This window comes from Manacus candei, unplaced genomic scaffold (assembly GCF_025592945.1).
Source record: "Manacus candei isolate 608988 ecotype Guabito, Panama unplaced genomic scaffold, ASM2559294v1 h1tg000064l, whole genome shotgun sequence".
NCBI classification, from domain to species: Eukaryota; Metazoa; Chordata; class Aves; order Passeriformes; family Pipridae; genus Manacus; species Manacus candei.
In genome coordinates, this window is record NW_026138112.1 from 3,139,114 (window position 1) to 3,153,151 (window position 14,038).

General features: G+C 37.9%; 1 protein-coding gene across 3 annotated transcripts in view; it reads left to right on the forward strand.

The window, feature by feature from the left end:
• Window positions 1-14,038, forward strand: part of SPECC1L (sperm antigen with calponin homology and coiled-coil domains 1 like) — a 65,916-nt gene that overhangs the window by 40,372 nt on the left and 11,506 nt on the right. For all 3 annotated transcript variants that reach the window (XM_051805343.1, XM_051805341.1, XM_051805340.1), the window contains exons 12-13: window positions 1,762-1,918; window positions 5,332-5,434. In XM_051805343.1, the coding sequence (XP_051661303.1) occupies window positions 1,762-1,918; window positions 5,332-5,434 (260 nt within the window). The remainder of the gene's footprint in view (window positions 1-1,761; window positions 1,919-5,331; window positions 5,435-14,038) is intronic.

The window sequence follows — 14,038 nt, forward strand, 5'->3', positions numbered from 1 at the left end:
ACGTTGATCAAGCTCTTGTCAACCCCCCCCCCCCCATTTGGATATTTGGAGTAATTTATTTTTCAGTGTTCACGTTTTCTGTTGAAGTATTTTTGGGGAAAGAAACTGAGGTCTGGTGGTAAAATAACATTCTATTTTATTACTTCAAGTGGAACTGAAGAGATTTTTTTTTCCCTAATTGTTTGTCAGGTGTTCTTAGTGTTGCTATGCCCACTTCTACCAACATGTCAGATGGACGAGTTTGAACCATGCATAGAACAATTGACTTCTATATAATTTTTCCTTGTGTTACAAATAATTTTGATGTATAAGATATGTGTGAAGGAAGAAAATCTTTGTGACTGTTGCTTTTTACTGCTTGGATGTAGGATTTTTGGGGGTTTTTTGAGTGAGGCAGAGAAGCATTATTATCCTTTTCTAATTAAGCAATTCTATTTTTGTTTGTGGAAAGAATTATTGTCAATGGCTTAAAGCAGGAGGATTATTCTTTTCAAGTGACAAATGCATTATTATCCATTATCTAATGCATAAAAATGTTTTCACTTATTACCTGGTAGTAGCAAAACTTCTACCCATTCTGTAGGACAAAAGAATGTTTGCAGTAAATCACTTTAAATGAGTCCATTTTGTGACTGGCATAACCTACAAATATTCTTCAGCATTGCCAGTGGTGGTTGCTGCACATTTGATGTTAACTTGGGATTTAAAAAAACAATAGACTTGCTAAGTACAAGTTTATGTAGAGTGTTAGTTTACTATCAGGCTGTATAAACTGATACCTCAGTATCAACAGGGGCTTCACAAAACAAATCTTTATAAATTATAACACAAAGAGGGTGATAATATAAAATGATATTTTGTATAAACCAAGCAGAATTAATTTGAGAGAAATATTTTTTAAAAAACACCTACCTTTGAGTAAATGTTTACAAGAAGATGTGTTTTAGATAGTTTTTATTTGTCCTAAAATCACAAACTTCTTGTGTCTGTTACTTATAAATTGATGTACTTGCCCCCAGGTCATTAGAAAATGATTTATATGGAGAGTTGCATCTTTGATTTGCACAAACATAAACAATGGTGATTATTTAGGTATAAAGGCAAACCTCCTACTTTTAACTGGAAACTTTTCCACATAGAGAACATGTCACCATTCCAGATTTGGTTTTACAGAGTACAATGCTTGTGCTTTCATTTGAAAGAAAAATTGTTTCCTTTGATAAAATGAAGCAAGCTCTGTGGAATGTGCCTGAATGGACTCAGGTCAATGCTTGATATACTTAATGATATTTAGTGGTGTCCAGAAATCACATGCATGCCAATTCTTCATTAAAATTAAAGGGAAATAAACCAGATGCCATCTCTAAACTGTTTGGGGTTTCTTTTTTCTAAATTGCTTGAAGCTTCGCTGTGTTTCTGCATGGACTAGAGAAAATGGTTTGGTGTTAAAATTCCTTCTCATTCATTAAATCCTTCAAATGGAAGTAGTGATACTCCATTAAGATACATTCATCAAATTTTCTTTGCTTCAAGATACAGGCTTGATCAGAAATGTTGGTAGGGCAGTCTAAATCCTTGGTGTTTCTGAAGTGCCAAGTACCAAGAAAAATGCTGAAACCTGGTGTTGGATATAGGTTTTATGCTTGTTTTCTGAACTAATGCTTGTTTAAGAGCACGAATAAGTTTTTGAAAGTTTTTATGCAAACGATAAATCTGATAAATATAAAGAGATAAATAAATATATGGGCCTTTCCCCCTTAGTCTCTCGAAGAAGTAGCGAAGAGATCAAGCGGGATATCAGTGCCCCTGATGGAGCATCTCCAGCATCTCTCATGGCAATGGGCACCACCTCACCACAGCTGTCCCTCTCTTCTTCTCCTACAGCATCAGTCACCCCTACAACCAGAAGTCGAATAAGGTAAAAAAATCCCTTATTGGGGTAAATTCCATATCTGTCTGCATACATCTGGTGTACAGTGTTGGTGCTGAGCCTGCAGACCTTACTGCTCCCCAGGTCTTCACTAATCTCTAAGAGCTTCAGAAAGATTTTTCTGCAGCTCAGTATTTGTTTTAAAAGTTAGGCTTTTTAGAATGTATAAGTTAATAGCAAAACTTTATGCTCCACTAGAAAACCAAGCTAAGTCGTGTCAGTAAATAATAATACCAGTTCAAATTACCATGAAGGCAAACTCAAGAAGTGAGCTTACAGCATGTAGAGCGGATCATCAGAGTGTCTTGGGCCCAGGGAGACCACATGATAGACCTTCTGTAATCCCAGCTGAAGACAAAAAGCAGCAGCATGCCTACATCTTAATCCCAGACACTGGCAACTCTTCTAAATAGCCATGAGTGAACGGGCCTGGGTTATTTGTCCCACAGATGGATTCATAGTGCAAGTCTGAGTAACAAATGGCCAGACAGCCTCCTTTGGTTAGTAAGACAAAAAGATAAGTCTGTGATAAATTTAAAACTTTTTGTATCTGCTGTGCTATCAGTCAGAGAACTTCAAAGTGTTTAATCCCCGTGGTATCCAAGTGAGGCATGTCCTTAGCCCTGCTTCAGAGTTTGGGAATCTGGCAGACAAAGGTTAAGTGACTTGCTCCAGACCATTTCTCACAGAGCTTCCTGACAAAGCTTTTGTACAGCAGAAATGTGAAACCCTTAATGTTCAGAGACACTTGCAATATTTAATAACTACAGCATAAAATTCTGAAGTTATTTAAGCTGTGGGTGCTGTTGAAAGGGATTTCCCTGAAATCAGCTGAGACAGGCCTCAGTGCTGCCCTCCTTTCACTGTGCAGAAATTTAATTGAGTTGGATCTGTGGGTTCTTTACTAGCAACAATTAATGCTGTGTGTGCTAGTACCTAAATTTAACCATAAATAAATAAAAAACCAAGACTAATACATCTGTGTATGGACTTTGAACTGGTAACGTATCGAGTCGCATTGATGGCAGCCTGCAGACTGTGGCAAATCCATGACATTTAAGTGTGAAATTGTACAGTTATAATTATGAAATCATTACTGGGCAGCCCAACCACTTCCTGCAATGCTCAGTACTACAGGAGACTTCCTGGGCTTTGCAGCAGTGGGGGTGTGGTGATGAGCGTAGTCTTTAAAGCCACCCTCAGAATTTCACTGCTGGACTTGAGTTTATGTGACCAGCTTTCTCTGTTTTCCCTTACTTTTTCCTAGAAGTTGCTGTAAAATGCACAGTTATTGCTGTACTTCACTAAAACAAATACTTGCAGTTTACTGTTCCCTGTTCTGGTTAAGACTTTGTTAGCTCTTTGATTTGGATTATAGCTGAGCTACTATACTAACATGTCAAACCATTTCTCATTGTCTCCATACAACTTAATGCTAATTTATTTTCTTCAGCAGTGTTTTCATAACTGTGAGAACCTGATATAAACCATGTGCTCTTACTGGAATTTGAGAACAGGCTGTACAGCTCCCTCATGGCTAAACAGTATGTTTAGCGTAAAGAGAGAGGGAGCTTTTCATTTGAGTTCTTATGTTGTCCCAAATCTCTGTCCTTAAGTTTTCATAGTGTTGCATAATCCTCATTATAGATTGAATATGCAATCCCATTGTTATTTGTTTCAATTACCAATGGAGAAAATACACCAGTTGTTGAAATCTGTACTGATTTAAGAGCTGAAGTACAGGCTTTTGCGAAGCATCATTCTGGCTGTGGGGTGCCTGTGGAGTTTAGATACAGTGACCTATTCAGATAATGTATTTATTTCAGATTTAAAGTGACTTCCTTGTTGTGTTAAATCTCTGAGATGGGCATTTGGGTTCAAAGGCTCATAGTGCCTTTCTGCATCAAAGATAGGAGTTACTGTTTCCTGTTTATTGTTCTGCTGTGCATATATTTTCAGACACTTCAGCTGTTACCTAAGCAACTTTTGAGATCTTGCCATCTGTATGTCAGTGAAGACTGGCCAAGCAAATTGCAATACATGTACTTAAGATTAGTGCCTGAGAACATTTCCTTGTCTGTTGGGACATGTTGTCTTCTTTTATGCTTTGAGCAACAGATGCTGATCCATGGAACAGTCTCTGGTGTTCTGTTTGAAGCACACATGCAGGAAGGAATCCACATTCCCTGGATGCTTTCTTTTCCCTTAGCAGGACCTGGAGAATTGCTACCTGTACATCTGCAGCAGAGTGCACTGGTGATATTCTGTATTTCCACATTCCACTCCTTTTTCCAGTCACCAGATGGGTTGTAAAGAATGAAAGTTGAAGATATGAGTGTGAATATATACAATCTCTGTCTTTTTGGAAGTAGGCAGAAAGAGTAACTTAGGGTATCATCTCTGTGGTTGTTGTAACAATCTGGTTTATATCTGCATAGAATTCTTTAAAAATGTCAGATGGGGAAGTCTTTGCAGTATAGGTTCACTGATAACTATCTTATTTTAATTTTCCAAGTGGAAATTATTAAAAATAATATTAAAAACAACTGCTGGCACACTTTACATGCAGTAACTAAGGTCCATAAGTGGTGTAACATCTGCTCAGTAAAAGACTATTCATTAGAGTATCTGTAGAAATACTGAGTCTTGTAAGTAGGCCACTGGAGAAGTATTAACCTCTATGATATATATTTTTTAATCTTAAGAACTGATTTCTAAACCCTGGTAAACAGATGTTTGTAATGTAAGACTCATGAAAACATGGCCAGCTTAGTTATGATTGTTCTTTTGTTCCCCACTTTTTTCTTAAAAACCAAAATTACTTAAGATAGCTTGACATACTGGAAGTGAATTTAATTGATAGCTTTTATTGTGCTAATACATCAACTGGCAGATCAGCCTACATAGATCTCCCCCTTCTTTTTTGAGAACTCCAGATTTCAGACAAATGTTCTCTTAATAACAATGTGCTGCTCACATGCAAACTTCTTGTTTCAAGGTGACATTTGTAATCAGCCATGAGATGCAAAGGAGATAGCATCAGTTTATTCTCTTTCTAAATACAAAATAAAGTCACTCGAGTTATCTTAATGGTTCAGGCTGGAACTTACAATGTTGTGAGTTTAATTTTCTGAACTCTTAGAAAGAAATATCATTGAGGTTGAAAGACCTGGTGAAAAAAGCTTAAAGGAAAGAGAATGATGATTTGCTAAGGAAAGGATTACTCCAAACTAACTGTGCAGTCTTCTGCAGGTATTTCTGTGTGTTCTGTTTTTTGGTCAGTAGTGCAGTGTCCTGCTACTTCCACTGTGACAGTCATTTGTCCTGTGCCAGCCTTTACAAATCTGTATTTCTGTTGCTTACACTGTAAGCTCTAAGTTGCACTTCTGCCTCGTTCCTAGGGAAGAGAGGAAAGATCCCTTGTCTGCCCTAGCAAGAGAATATGGAGGATCCAAGAGAAACGCTTTGCTGAAGTGGTGCCAGAAGAAAACAGAGGGATACCAGGTAACTGCAGAGCTGCTTAACGTAACGTACTTGTAGCTGCAACTCCTTGGAGCCTGCCCCTGGAATAAAACAGGCTGCTCCACACTTGACTGCATAGATTGCAGTGGCCCTGGCATGTCCTGTACTCTCTTCGTGGAACACGTGCTCCCAGTCCTGCCCTAACTAACACTAATAACTCCTCAGTCACTTTGCTCCACGTTGTAACTGCTTTTTCTTAAGGGGGCAGCTGTCCTCTCATTGAGGCACTTGAGGTCAGCCTTTCACAGGTTGCACTTTTGAAACTGTAGCTGAAACTCGAGCAACTTAAGGTTTAAATTAATGTTTCCCAAATGGAGCTAGAGTACCATTTCTTGATAGGTAATTAGCACAGGGTTTTTTGGTTTTGATCTCTGAATGTGCTCCCATTTAGCCTCTATTTAGGGACAGTTTGTTTTGTGAAGGTGCATTGTCTTGCATTTTGAACTTGGCTTTCTCCTGCAGTTGCAGACTTTTTTTTTTCCCACTTAGTCCAAACGTTATCAGAAGCCAAAAGAACCAACAAGATAGCTGTGCAGAGTTCTCCTGATTACATTATTTTTTCAGAAGAATAGTGGCTTCAGCAAACTAAACCAGGATGTTAATAGTCTGACCATGATGTATTTGTTTGGTTAACTTGTATTGAAAGTGTTTGGGTTCCCAACACAATCCTCAGTTTAAGAACTTTACTCTTTCCATGACTTGAGCCTCACAATGCAGGAGGAAGTTGAGAGCTGCATAACAGGATGGTCACCCATCCATAGGAAAAGTCGTGTTCAGTACAATGGACAGGCTGGGATATAAAGCCCTCCCCTTCTTCCTGTGGCACGTCTAGTACTAAACTGGGCTATTCCTGAGGATAAGCAGCTTTGTGGAAAGAGCCTTTCTCCTTCCCCACATTTTGTAAAAAGGCAGGATGTTATATTTCTTTATAAATCCTCTAACTAAGTGCAAAAATATTTTCCCCTATTGTCTTGAAATGAAAGATGAATTTGACAGCTTCATTAATCTGGTTAGGAAGAGTGATAGATATTATTCCAAACTTTTCATTCCTCAGTTGTGTGCACATGCAAGAGCATTCTTCTGGTTCTATAAATTGCTGCTTATAATTCCTGGAGGTGTAGAAAGGTTTTATATAGGTTTTGGGACTTACTGTACTTGCTTCAAAACCTGCAGTGTGGTACTGAGAAAGCACAGCATGGAGCATCTGCAGAGCCAGTGGATGCCTTCCTTGAAACTGTAAGATAGTATCAGGTTATATTAAGTTACTTCTTGGAGAAGAATGTATTTTAGTTTATGCACACTCATTTTTCATTTCTTTGTTGTACAGAATTTGATTATTTTCATCATCCCCTGAAATTCAGTTCTGGTTGAACACCATGTTAGTGGTGTTCTAATGTTTTAAACATATCCAACACCATATTCACTGTGAACATTGCTTATCCATCTTTCTGGCATCTCAGCAACGTTATCAATACCAGATAAGGCTCTTTTTATTTTACAGCTATGGGGATTCAAAACTGACAAGCAGTAAACAAGCATCAGCATAATGATGCTTCCTCATTCATTCCTGCTTAAGGTACTCAGCTCTCTTCTTCCTTTCCTGTCAGCCAAATATTGACAGGATACCATCTTACTTCCAGCTCCTCCTGGTGTCTTACACACTGCCACAGTTCCATCCAATCACTGATTTCTATGCTGTTTCCAATTTAAATCAGTGTTTGTTACCAATATTATTCATTTAGCTACGAATATCACAGGTTAAAGGAGAGGTACTTGCACTTTGAGTCTGTAACAAGTTCTAAAATGACCTGGAAGAGTTTAACTGTGATTTGGAAGCAAGGAAAAGAGAAACGAAATCTTAGAAGCCTTTTGTTTCAAAATAATTCTTTTGTTAATTTTGTCCTATTCATATTAACCTACCAATATTTAAGTAAAAGTCAGCCCTGTAAGACAGTATTTTTCAAGTATGTCTTTGCCAGCATGGAGAGATGTGTTTACTTCTTCATCAGTTGTCAACAATAATCACCTTTTTGGTCTTGTTTTCTCCCTGTCACCTGGAGGTGATGTCTCACAGCTGTAGGTTTTTATGCATAAATGCATGTAAGATATTTATAGAAAATTATTTCAGCTGTTGGTGTTTACAGGGAAGCTGGAACCGTGCACATTGAGTTAAAGCCCCATTTCTAACAGAGCCATGTTTACTCCTGGCATTGTTTTACCTTTCATTCCTGGGTTTGTATTTTGCACTGGATAGTGGAAATAGCTGATTTGTGGTTTACACATGGACTAATAAATGGTAATCACAAAGACAGGCAGATAAAAATCTTAATTTCTAAAATTTTATTGAGAGTGTACAGTGTTGTAGGTGAGTGGCTTAGAATGTTAAACACCAGGTACAATGTAATTGGTTTATTGGCTTATACTAATTAATGACAGCAGCCTATGACTGAGTGGTACTGCCTTCATAGGACAGCTGTAGTTCTTGAGCTGCTCTTTATTCCATGTGTTGAAAATACTAAAGAAGAAAAAAACAAGCAACAAAACACACCAAAGTCTGTGCTGTTTCAAAGGGGAAAGGTTTTCTTTGTTCAAAGGGTGCTTGTAGAGAATGCAGCACTATGTAATTGCCTGGTACAACTGGTATAGTTTTTGTCTGCTCAAGTAAAATGGAAGAAGAATAACTCCTGCTCTCCTATCCCCTGTAGGAAATTACTTTCAAGGTTTTGGTAAAAAGTCTTAGGTATCTCTGCTGAAGAAGCTTGAAATTTTGTGAATGCTAAATAAGTCAAAGATGATAGTGTGGTGAAGCTCTAATTTCAGTTTGTTACAGTGGAATAAACCCTGTTAAAAAAACTATTATAAATTACTTCATTGTGCACTTCTCTGCATTTATTCAAGCAAATTTGGAGGGGAATAAATGAATAGTCATCTTGAAATGTAGTTGTTAATATTTAACTGTGCTCTAAATGTTTTTTCAAGAGTACCTCAATAAAAAAGTAAGGTTGATATAGCCATTGAAAGTAAGAGAAATTGTTACTCATGTAAAAACCTGTATGGCTTCATCTCTTACTATATTGTAGCTTTTAATATGCTGTCTGTTGTTTGCAAGCAGAATTTCTCCTTGAAGCATAGGTTTGGGGGATGGTATCTGCAGAAGGTCAGAGCAGAACTGGCAGCAGGCAGGTTCTGTATTAACTCCCATCTAGAGCCTGTTCAGTCTAGACAGTGTTGCACTCACTGAGTTATTGAGCTGCCTTATATTCCAGGCTGAACAGACCTCTAAGCCATGAAAGAGGAGAGCTGCTCTCTTAAGATAAGCATTTAGATAAAAGAGGAGCAAATCACCTTTAGTTTTCAGCTGAACAGGCACAAAATACTTGAAATCTCACGGTGTGTTAGCTTTGCTCAGGATCTGACACAGCTTCAGAGCACAGGGCCAAGTGCTGCATTTTCCAGAGGAGAGAATCCTCGTGGCTCCTCTAAAATATGTGCAGTGTCATAAAACTGTCATAAATTCCAGATCTCTTCAAAGCAGAAAGTAATCCCAGCCAGCTGTTATGGAGCATTTACTCTGGCTGGAGCACAGCTACTTTCATTTTGAGTACCCAGCTAATAAAAGTCCCCAAAAGGATGTGAGCATGCATGTTTCATGTTGAAAGAGGACCAATAAACAGGATACACACATCCCTACCCATTCTTATCTCCAGCAGTATTTCAATTTGTTTTCCATTTTTGTCAGCATTCTGAGAGATAATTCACTTCCAGAAGTCTGACACCAAAAAAAGCAATTGTCACAAGATAGCAACAAGAATAGACTAAATTTTTTTTAAGCTTTCTTTAAGCTTTCCACACTTCCTAAGTACAGATACTCTTGGTGTGGCCTTGTTAGTGCCTGTCCTCTATTTCATGCAGTGCTGCTTTCTGCTGGAAAGACCACCTAATTTTTGCCACCTATACAGCTCAAACCTACATGTCTTACAAAACATTTAAGGCTCTGCTTAATGCACCTTGAAATCAAGCAATGCTTTCATTAGTGCTCAAGCAATAAGTGTAGAATATCAAAACTAGAGGTAAAAGATAGTTCAGGTTGCTTTTTTTTTTTTAAACCTGTCTTTATCAACACCAGGCTGGGTCATATTCTACTCAAAGTATTACATTGATTTTTAAAAGCACACACAAAAAGGACAAGACTGTGCTTATGAAAACCTGTGCTCAAATACTGACTCCAGGGTGTGCTTTCCCTGTGCTGTCTGGTTGATTCATCAAAGTAGTCAGGCTGCCAAAACACTTCACTCCTTGGTTTAAGCTCTGATGCTTTAGCCAAAAATTGTTGAGTTAAGGAAGGACATGTTTCCTTTCTGTGTTTGGATTGGATTCTGATACAAGAGAAATGTCAACTTGTTAGACTTAATTATGACAAAATTTAGAATAAATTATGAAGCTGTCTGTACCTCTTAAGTGCTTCAGACATTAATGTCTGAAGCTATTATTGGATTTTGTGAGAATGACTCCTGCTTTTATGGTTTCTTTTTGTGCCCAAACTGAAAAATAACATGCCTTTGGTATGGAAAGGAACATTAATGGTCAATGTTGAAGGGTTTGGTTGTCTATATTTGCCATTTACTGCCTTTTCAGAAGCTGGGAGTGAAGAAGCAGTAGTTGGGGCTGCTGCTAAGCCTATTCCAGAAATACTTTTATGTTCTCACCTACTGCCAGAAGTGCTGATAGCCACAGCCTTATGCCATGATTTGGGAATCAGGGAATCCTGATTCAAAGGAGCATAGATAGCAGTTATTTTGGAGTTTACCTTTGTATTTTTTATAATGGTTACTCTTTTGTGTTTATGTGTCTTCAAAAGCTTTTAAAAGCTTTTTAATAGTAATTTTCTGCCATGGCAAGAAGCCTGCCAAGGTCTGTACACTTAAACTTCAAATCTTGTTTAAGGGTTTAATATATTATAGCACAGAATCATATTAATGCTTTTGCTTTCTCAACCCACTTATTTCATTAACTAATACAACAGAGACATAGACACATATTTTTATTTTCTTCATGCCCTAACTCTTTTTGAGAAACAGACCAAGTTAGGATGTGGGAACCTCTCCTCTTTATGCAGATCAAGGGATGGAGAAATAGCTGAGGATGCTCCTCTGCTCGAGTTCTAATGTCCATAGTTCAGGGAGATTGAAGACAGCTGTGGATATGTCTGTTGAAGAGATGGTAAAATAACTTTGTTCTTAGTTTGTAACTACAAGTTAAAAAACAAGTTTTCTATGGTTGGGTTTTTTGATGTTTGTGGGGTGTTTTAGCTGTGGCATTTTCTGAGGGAATAAAAAAAGTAAGGAATTACTGTTATAATTGTTAATACATGTTTCTTGCTTTTTTTAAACAAGGTGTTTTCGCTGACTGTGGAAGACCCTCTGTTAATTTAGGATTATTGCAAAAAGCAATAGGAGACAGTTTTGAAATTAGCAATACACTGGTTAAAAACCACTTTAAAATTGTGAATTCTAGAGAAGTCATAGGCTGGGAGAGATCTTAGACTGATGTCATGCAGAGCCCTGTTAAGCAGTCTAGAATGTTTCATGGTGAAAACCTTTTTCTTATATCCTGACAGAATTGCCTTGGAAAGAATCGTTCCTGTTGTACCTTGTCTTTGTGAGGAGAGCACCCCAGTTCCTCTAAAACTGCCTTTTAGTTATGGGACACCCAGATCACATCTCTCCAGAGTCTTCTTTAGGCTGGATAAACCAAATTCCTTCAACCTTGCTTCAGATATGTAATTATCTTGGTAACTCTGCTGGACCCTGTTCTTTCAGTGACTGTTTCGAGCTGGAGGGAGCAGAGCTCTCCCCAGGTCTCCAGGTGCAGACTGAGAAGGGCCCAGCAGGGTGCAGGGATCCCATCCCTCGCTGTGCTGGAGCCCAGGACACAGTTGGCCTCCTTTACTGCAGGGATGCACTTCTGATTCCTGTTGGAATCCAGTTCATTTACTGTTTAACCACTCTTGTATTTCAGCCTAAGCTGATTGATCGTGTGTTCCTGTTACATTTCAGCCTCGTTTCAGGAAGAATTTTATTCTTTGTTTCTATGGGCACAAAGGGATACTCATTTTGTGGTGTCTGCTCCTACTCTGCAGTTTCCAGTTTAATAAGGGCTTGAGTCATGCTTGAAATGTTTCTTGGTTGTGGATCTACCAGGATGTTCTGTTATTTTCCTCCTTATATTCTTGTGCTCTGTCTCTAGAAAGGTCTTACAGATTTTTAACTCTGTTCTTCATTGCTGGTTGGAAAATGTCTTGCACAGATCTTTTTATGACAATTGCCTGTTGCATTAGTTTTGTTAGAATTGCCTTTTTAAAAAGCATCTATCCCAAATACTAGAAGTGACTTCACTCCCAGTCTAAGCATTAAACATTAATAGGCAAGAGTTGATAAATCTCCTTCTAGTTCACCTATTCTTCATTCGACAATTTATCTGAAAGTATGTCCTTCAATTGCTTTAATACTTTGTGGTCTGAAATGGCCTGAAGAATAATTCTGGATTAGATTCCAACAGAATTCCCTTAATAGAGCCAATTACTTAATAAAAGCAGTAACAAAGAAATTATGTCAGAGATTTTAGGCTGATGTTCTGTTTACCGTCAATTCTTTGAGAAATGGGAGCTTAATGCAAGATTGATTTCATTATACTGACCGAGCTTTTTCAAAAAACCACAAGTAGTTAAAAGCCTTCAGGAAATAAAATTTGCTGTATTTAAATGTGCCAGTTATGTGCTCAAAGCCCTCAAAGAAAAATTAAATTTTCGGCGTAAATGACGATCTGTCCCGTTTCTAGATTTGTTTTTTACTGTCTGACCAATATTATACTTCTTTTAGTCTGAGAGGTAATAATAATTCATAATGCTCAGAGCAATTGGAAACAGAAACCAGTCCCTTTTAATTGTTTCCTTCCGTTGTATTTAATTCAGCTTCTCTGGATACATTAAAATTCTTGGATGATGGGTTTGTTTTCTGCTTGTTGTCTTAATAATAAAAGCTGGACCCTACAAGATGATTTAGAAAAATGGAGTATCCTGAGGGTTTTTTTTCTGAGAACCAACCAAACTTGTAGATGCACTTTTTTAATGGCCCTTTTTTCCAGTGTTTATATTCAAAATTCAACATTCTTTGGATAATTACTATCACTTAAAGTGAAATTTTTAGTTTATACAACGGTAATGTTTAAGGGAAGGTGACTTTCTCTTGTAGTTTCAGTTTCCATTTTCAGCACAACTTTTATCACGGATTTCTTTCTCCTCTGTTGATGTGAAGGAATATACTTACAAAACTATGAAAAATGCCTCTAGATTTTGGAGGTGAGTGCTCCTCCTGGTCTTTAAATCATGTGAAGGCTTTTGTTTTCAGCCCCAGTTGTTCTATAGGTCTGTTTTCTAGGGCATCCAGACTATTTTGATACTTTGCAATTTCTTTTTTCATATATCCTGAGCACAAGCCTTCCTTCTTCATCCACAGGGTCAAGCCTCAGGTGTAGGTCCTTGTGATCTCATACACATCACTGCAGCCTCCTGTTTTCTCATTCTGATGAGTGAATTCTTGCCTGTTGATGACCATCCTGACTGTTGCAAAGACTCCTCTTTCAGCTTATTGCTGTAACATTCTTACTTTTCCTCTCCTTTCTCTGTCCTTTCCATTATGAGCTGCTGTTCTCACTTTGAAGGCTCTGTACACTCCCATCCCTCTTTCAGTATCAAGATCTCAGCTGTGCTTTGGGGATGTTTAGGTTCAAAACTCTTCAATTTTCAAATAAATATTGCTGGGCTTCCTCTGAAGTTTGTGGAGCAACCTGGGAGAGGAAAAAGACATTGTGTCAGCTCTATGAGGCAATGCACTATTGAACTTCATTTTGTGTGAGTTTAATGGACTCCTGGTCAATGGTAAGGAGAATATATTCTGCAACAATACCAGTTCAGAAGGTACTTGTTGAAACCATATTCAGTATTAAGTCACTGGACTGGAAACCAATATGTTTAAAACTGTTAGTCAGATTTAGCAATGCTTCAGCATTCGTCCTTACTTTATTAAGGAATATCATATCTATCCTTGTAGTACTGAGACTTAAAAACTTACCAATATTCTTCAGTAGCTTTAATACTTTTTTTTTCAGTAGTTTGTCTGGATGCATGCAGGAATGTGCAAGCAGATCTGTGTGGAGCTTGACTGTGAGAGTGTCAGTGTAGATCTTTCTTCTCCCCCTCCCAGATCATTTGGCCATCCCAGGGAAGGAGAGAGAATATTTCAGCCAAAGGGTGAAAACCAGGATTGAGATTTTTTCCCTCAAGGGATTCTATAACAAAGCAAACAAAATCATTCACACTTGATTTTATAGCCAGCTTGGCTGTAACATAGCCACATGACTGTGACAAGAAAAAGCCTCTCTCCCTACCTTTATCCATATTAGTGGCACAGGTGTGAGCCAAGGCCTTAGTGGTTACAGGGTAGGGGGAAGAAACTTTTTAGAAAGTCACTCTTGTAAGCAGATACAAATAGAAATTCATTGGCTTTAACAATCTGATATTTTTCCTTT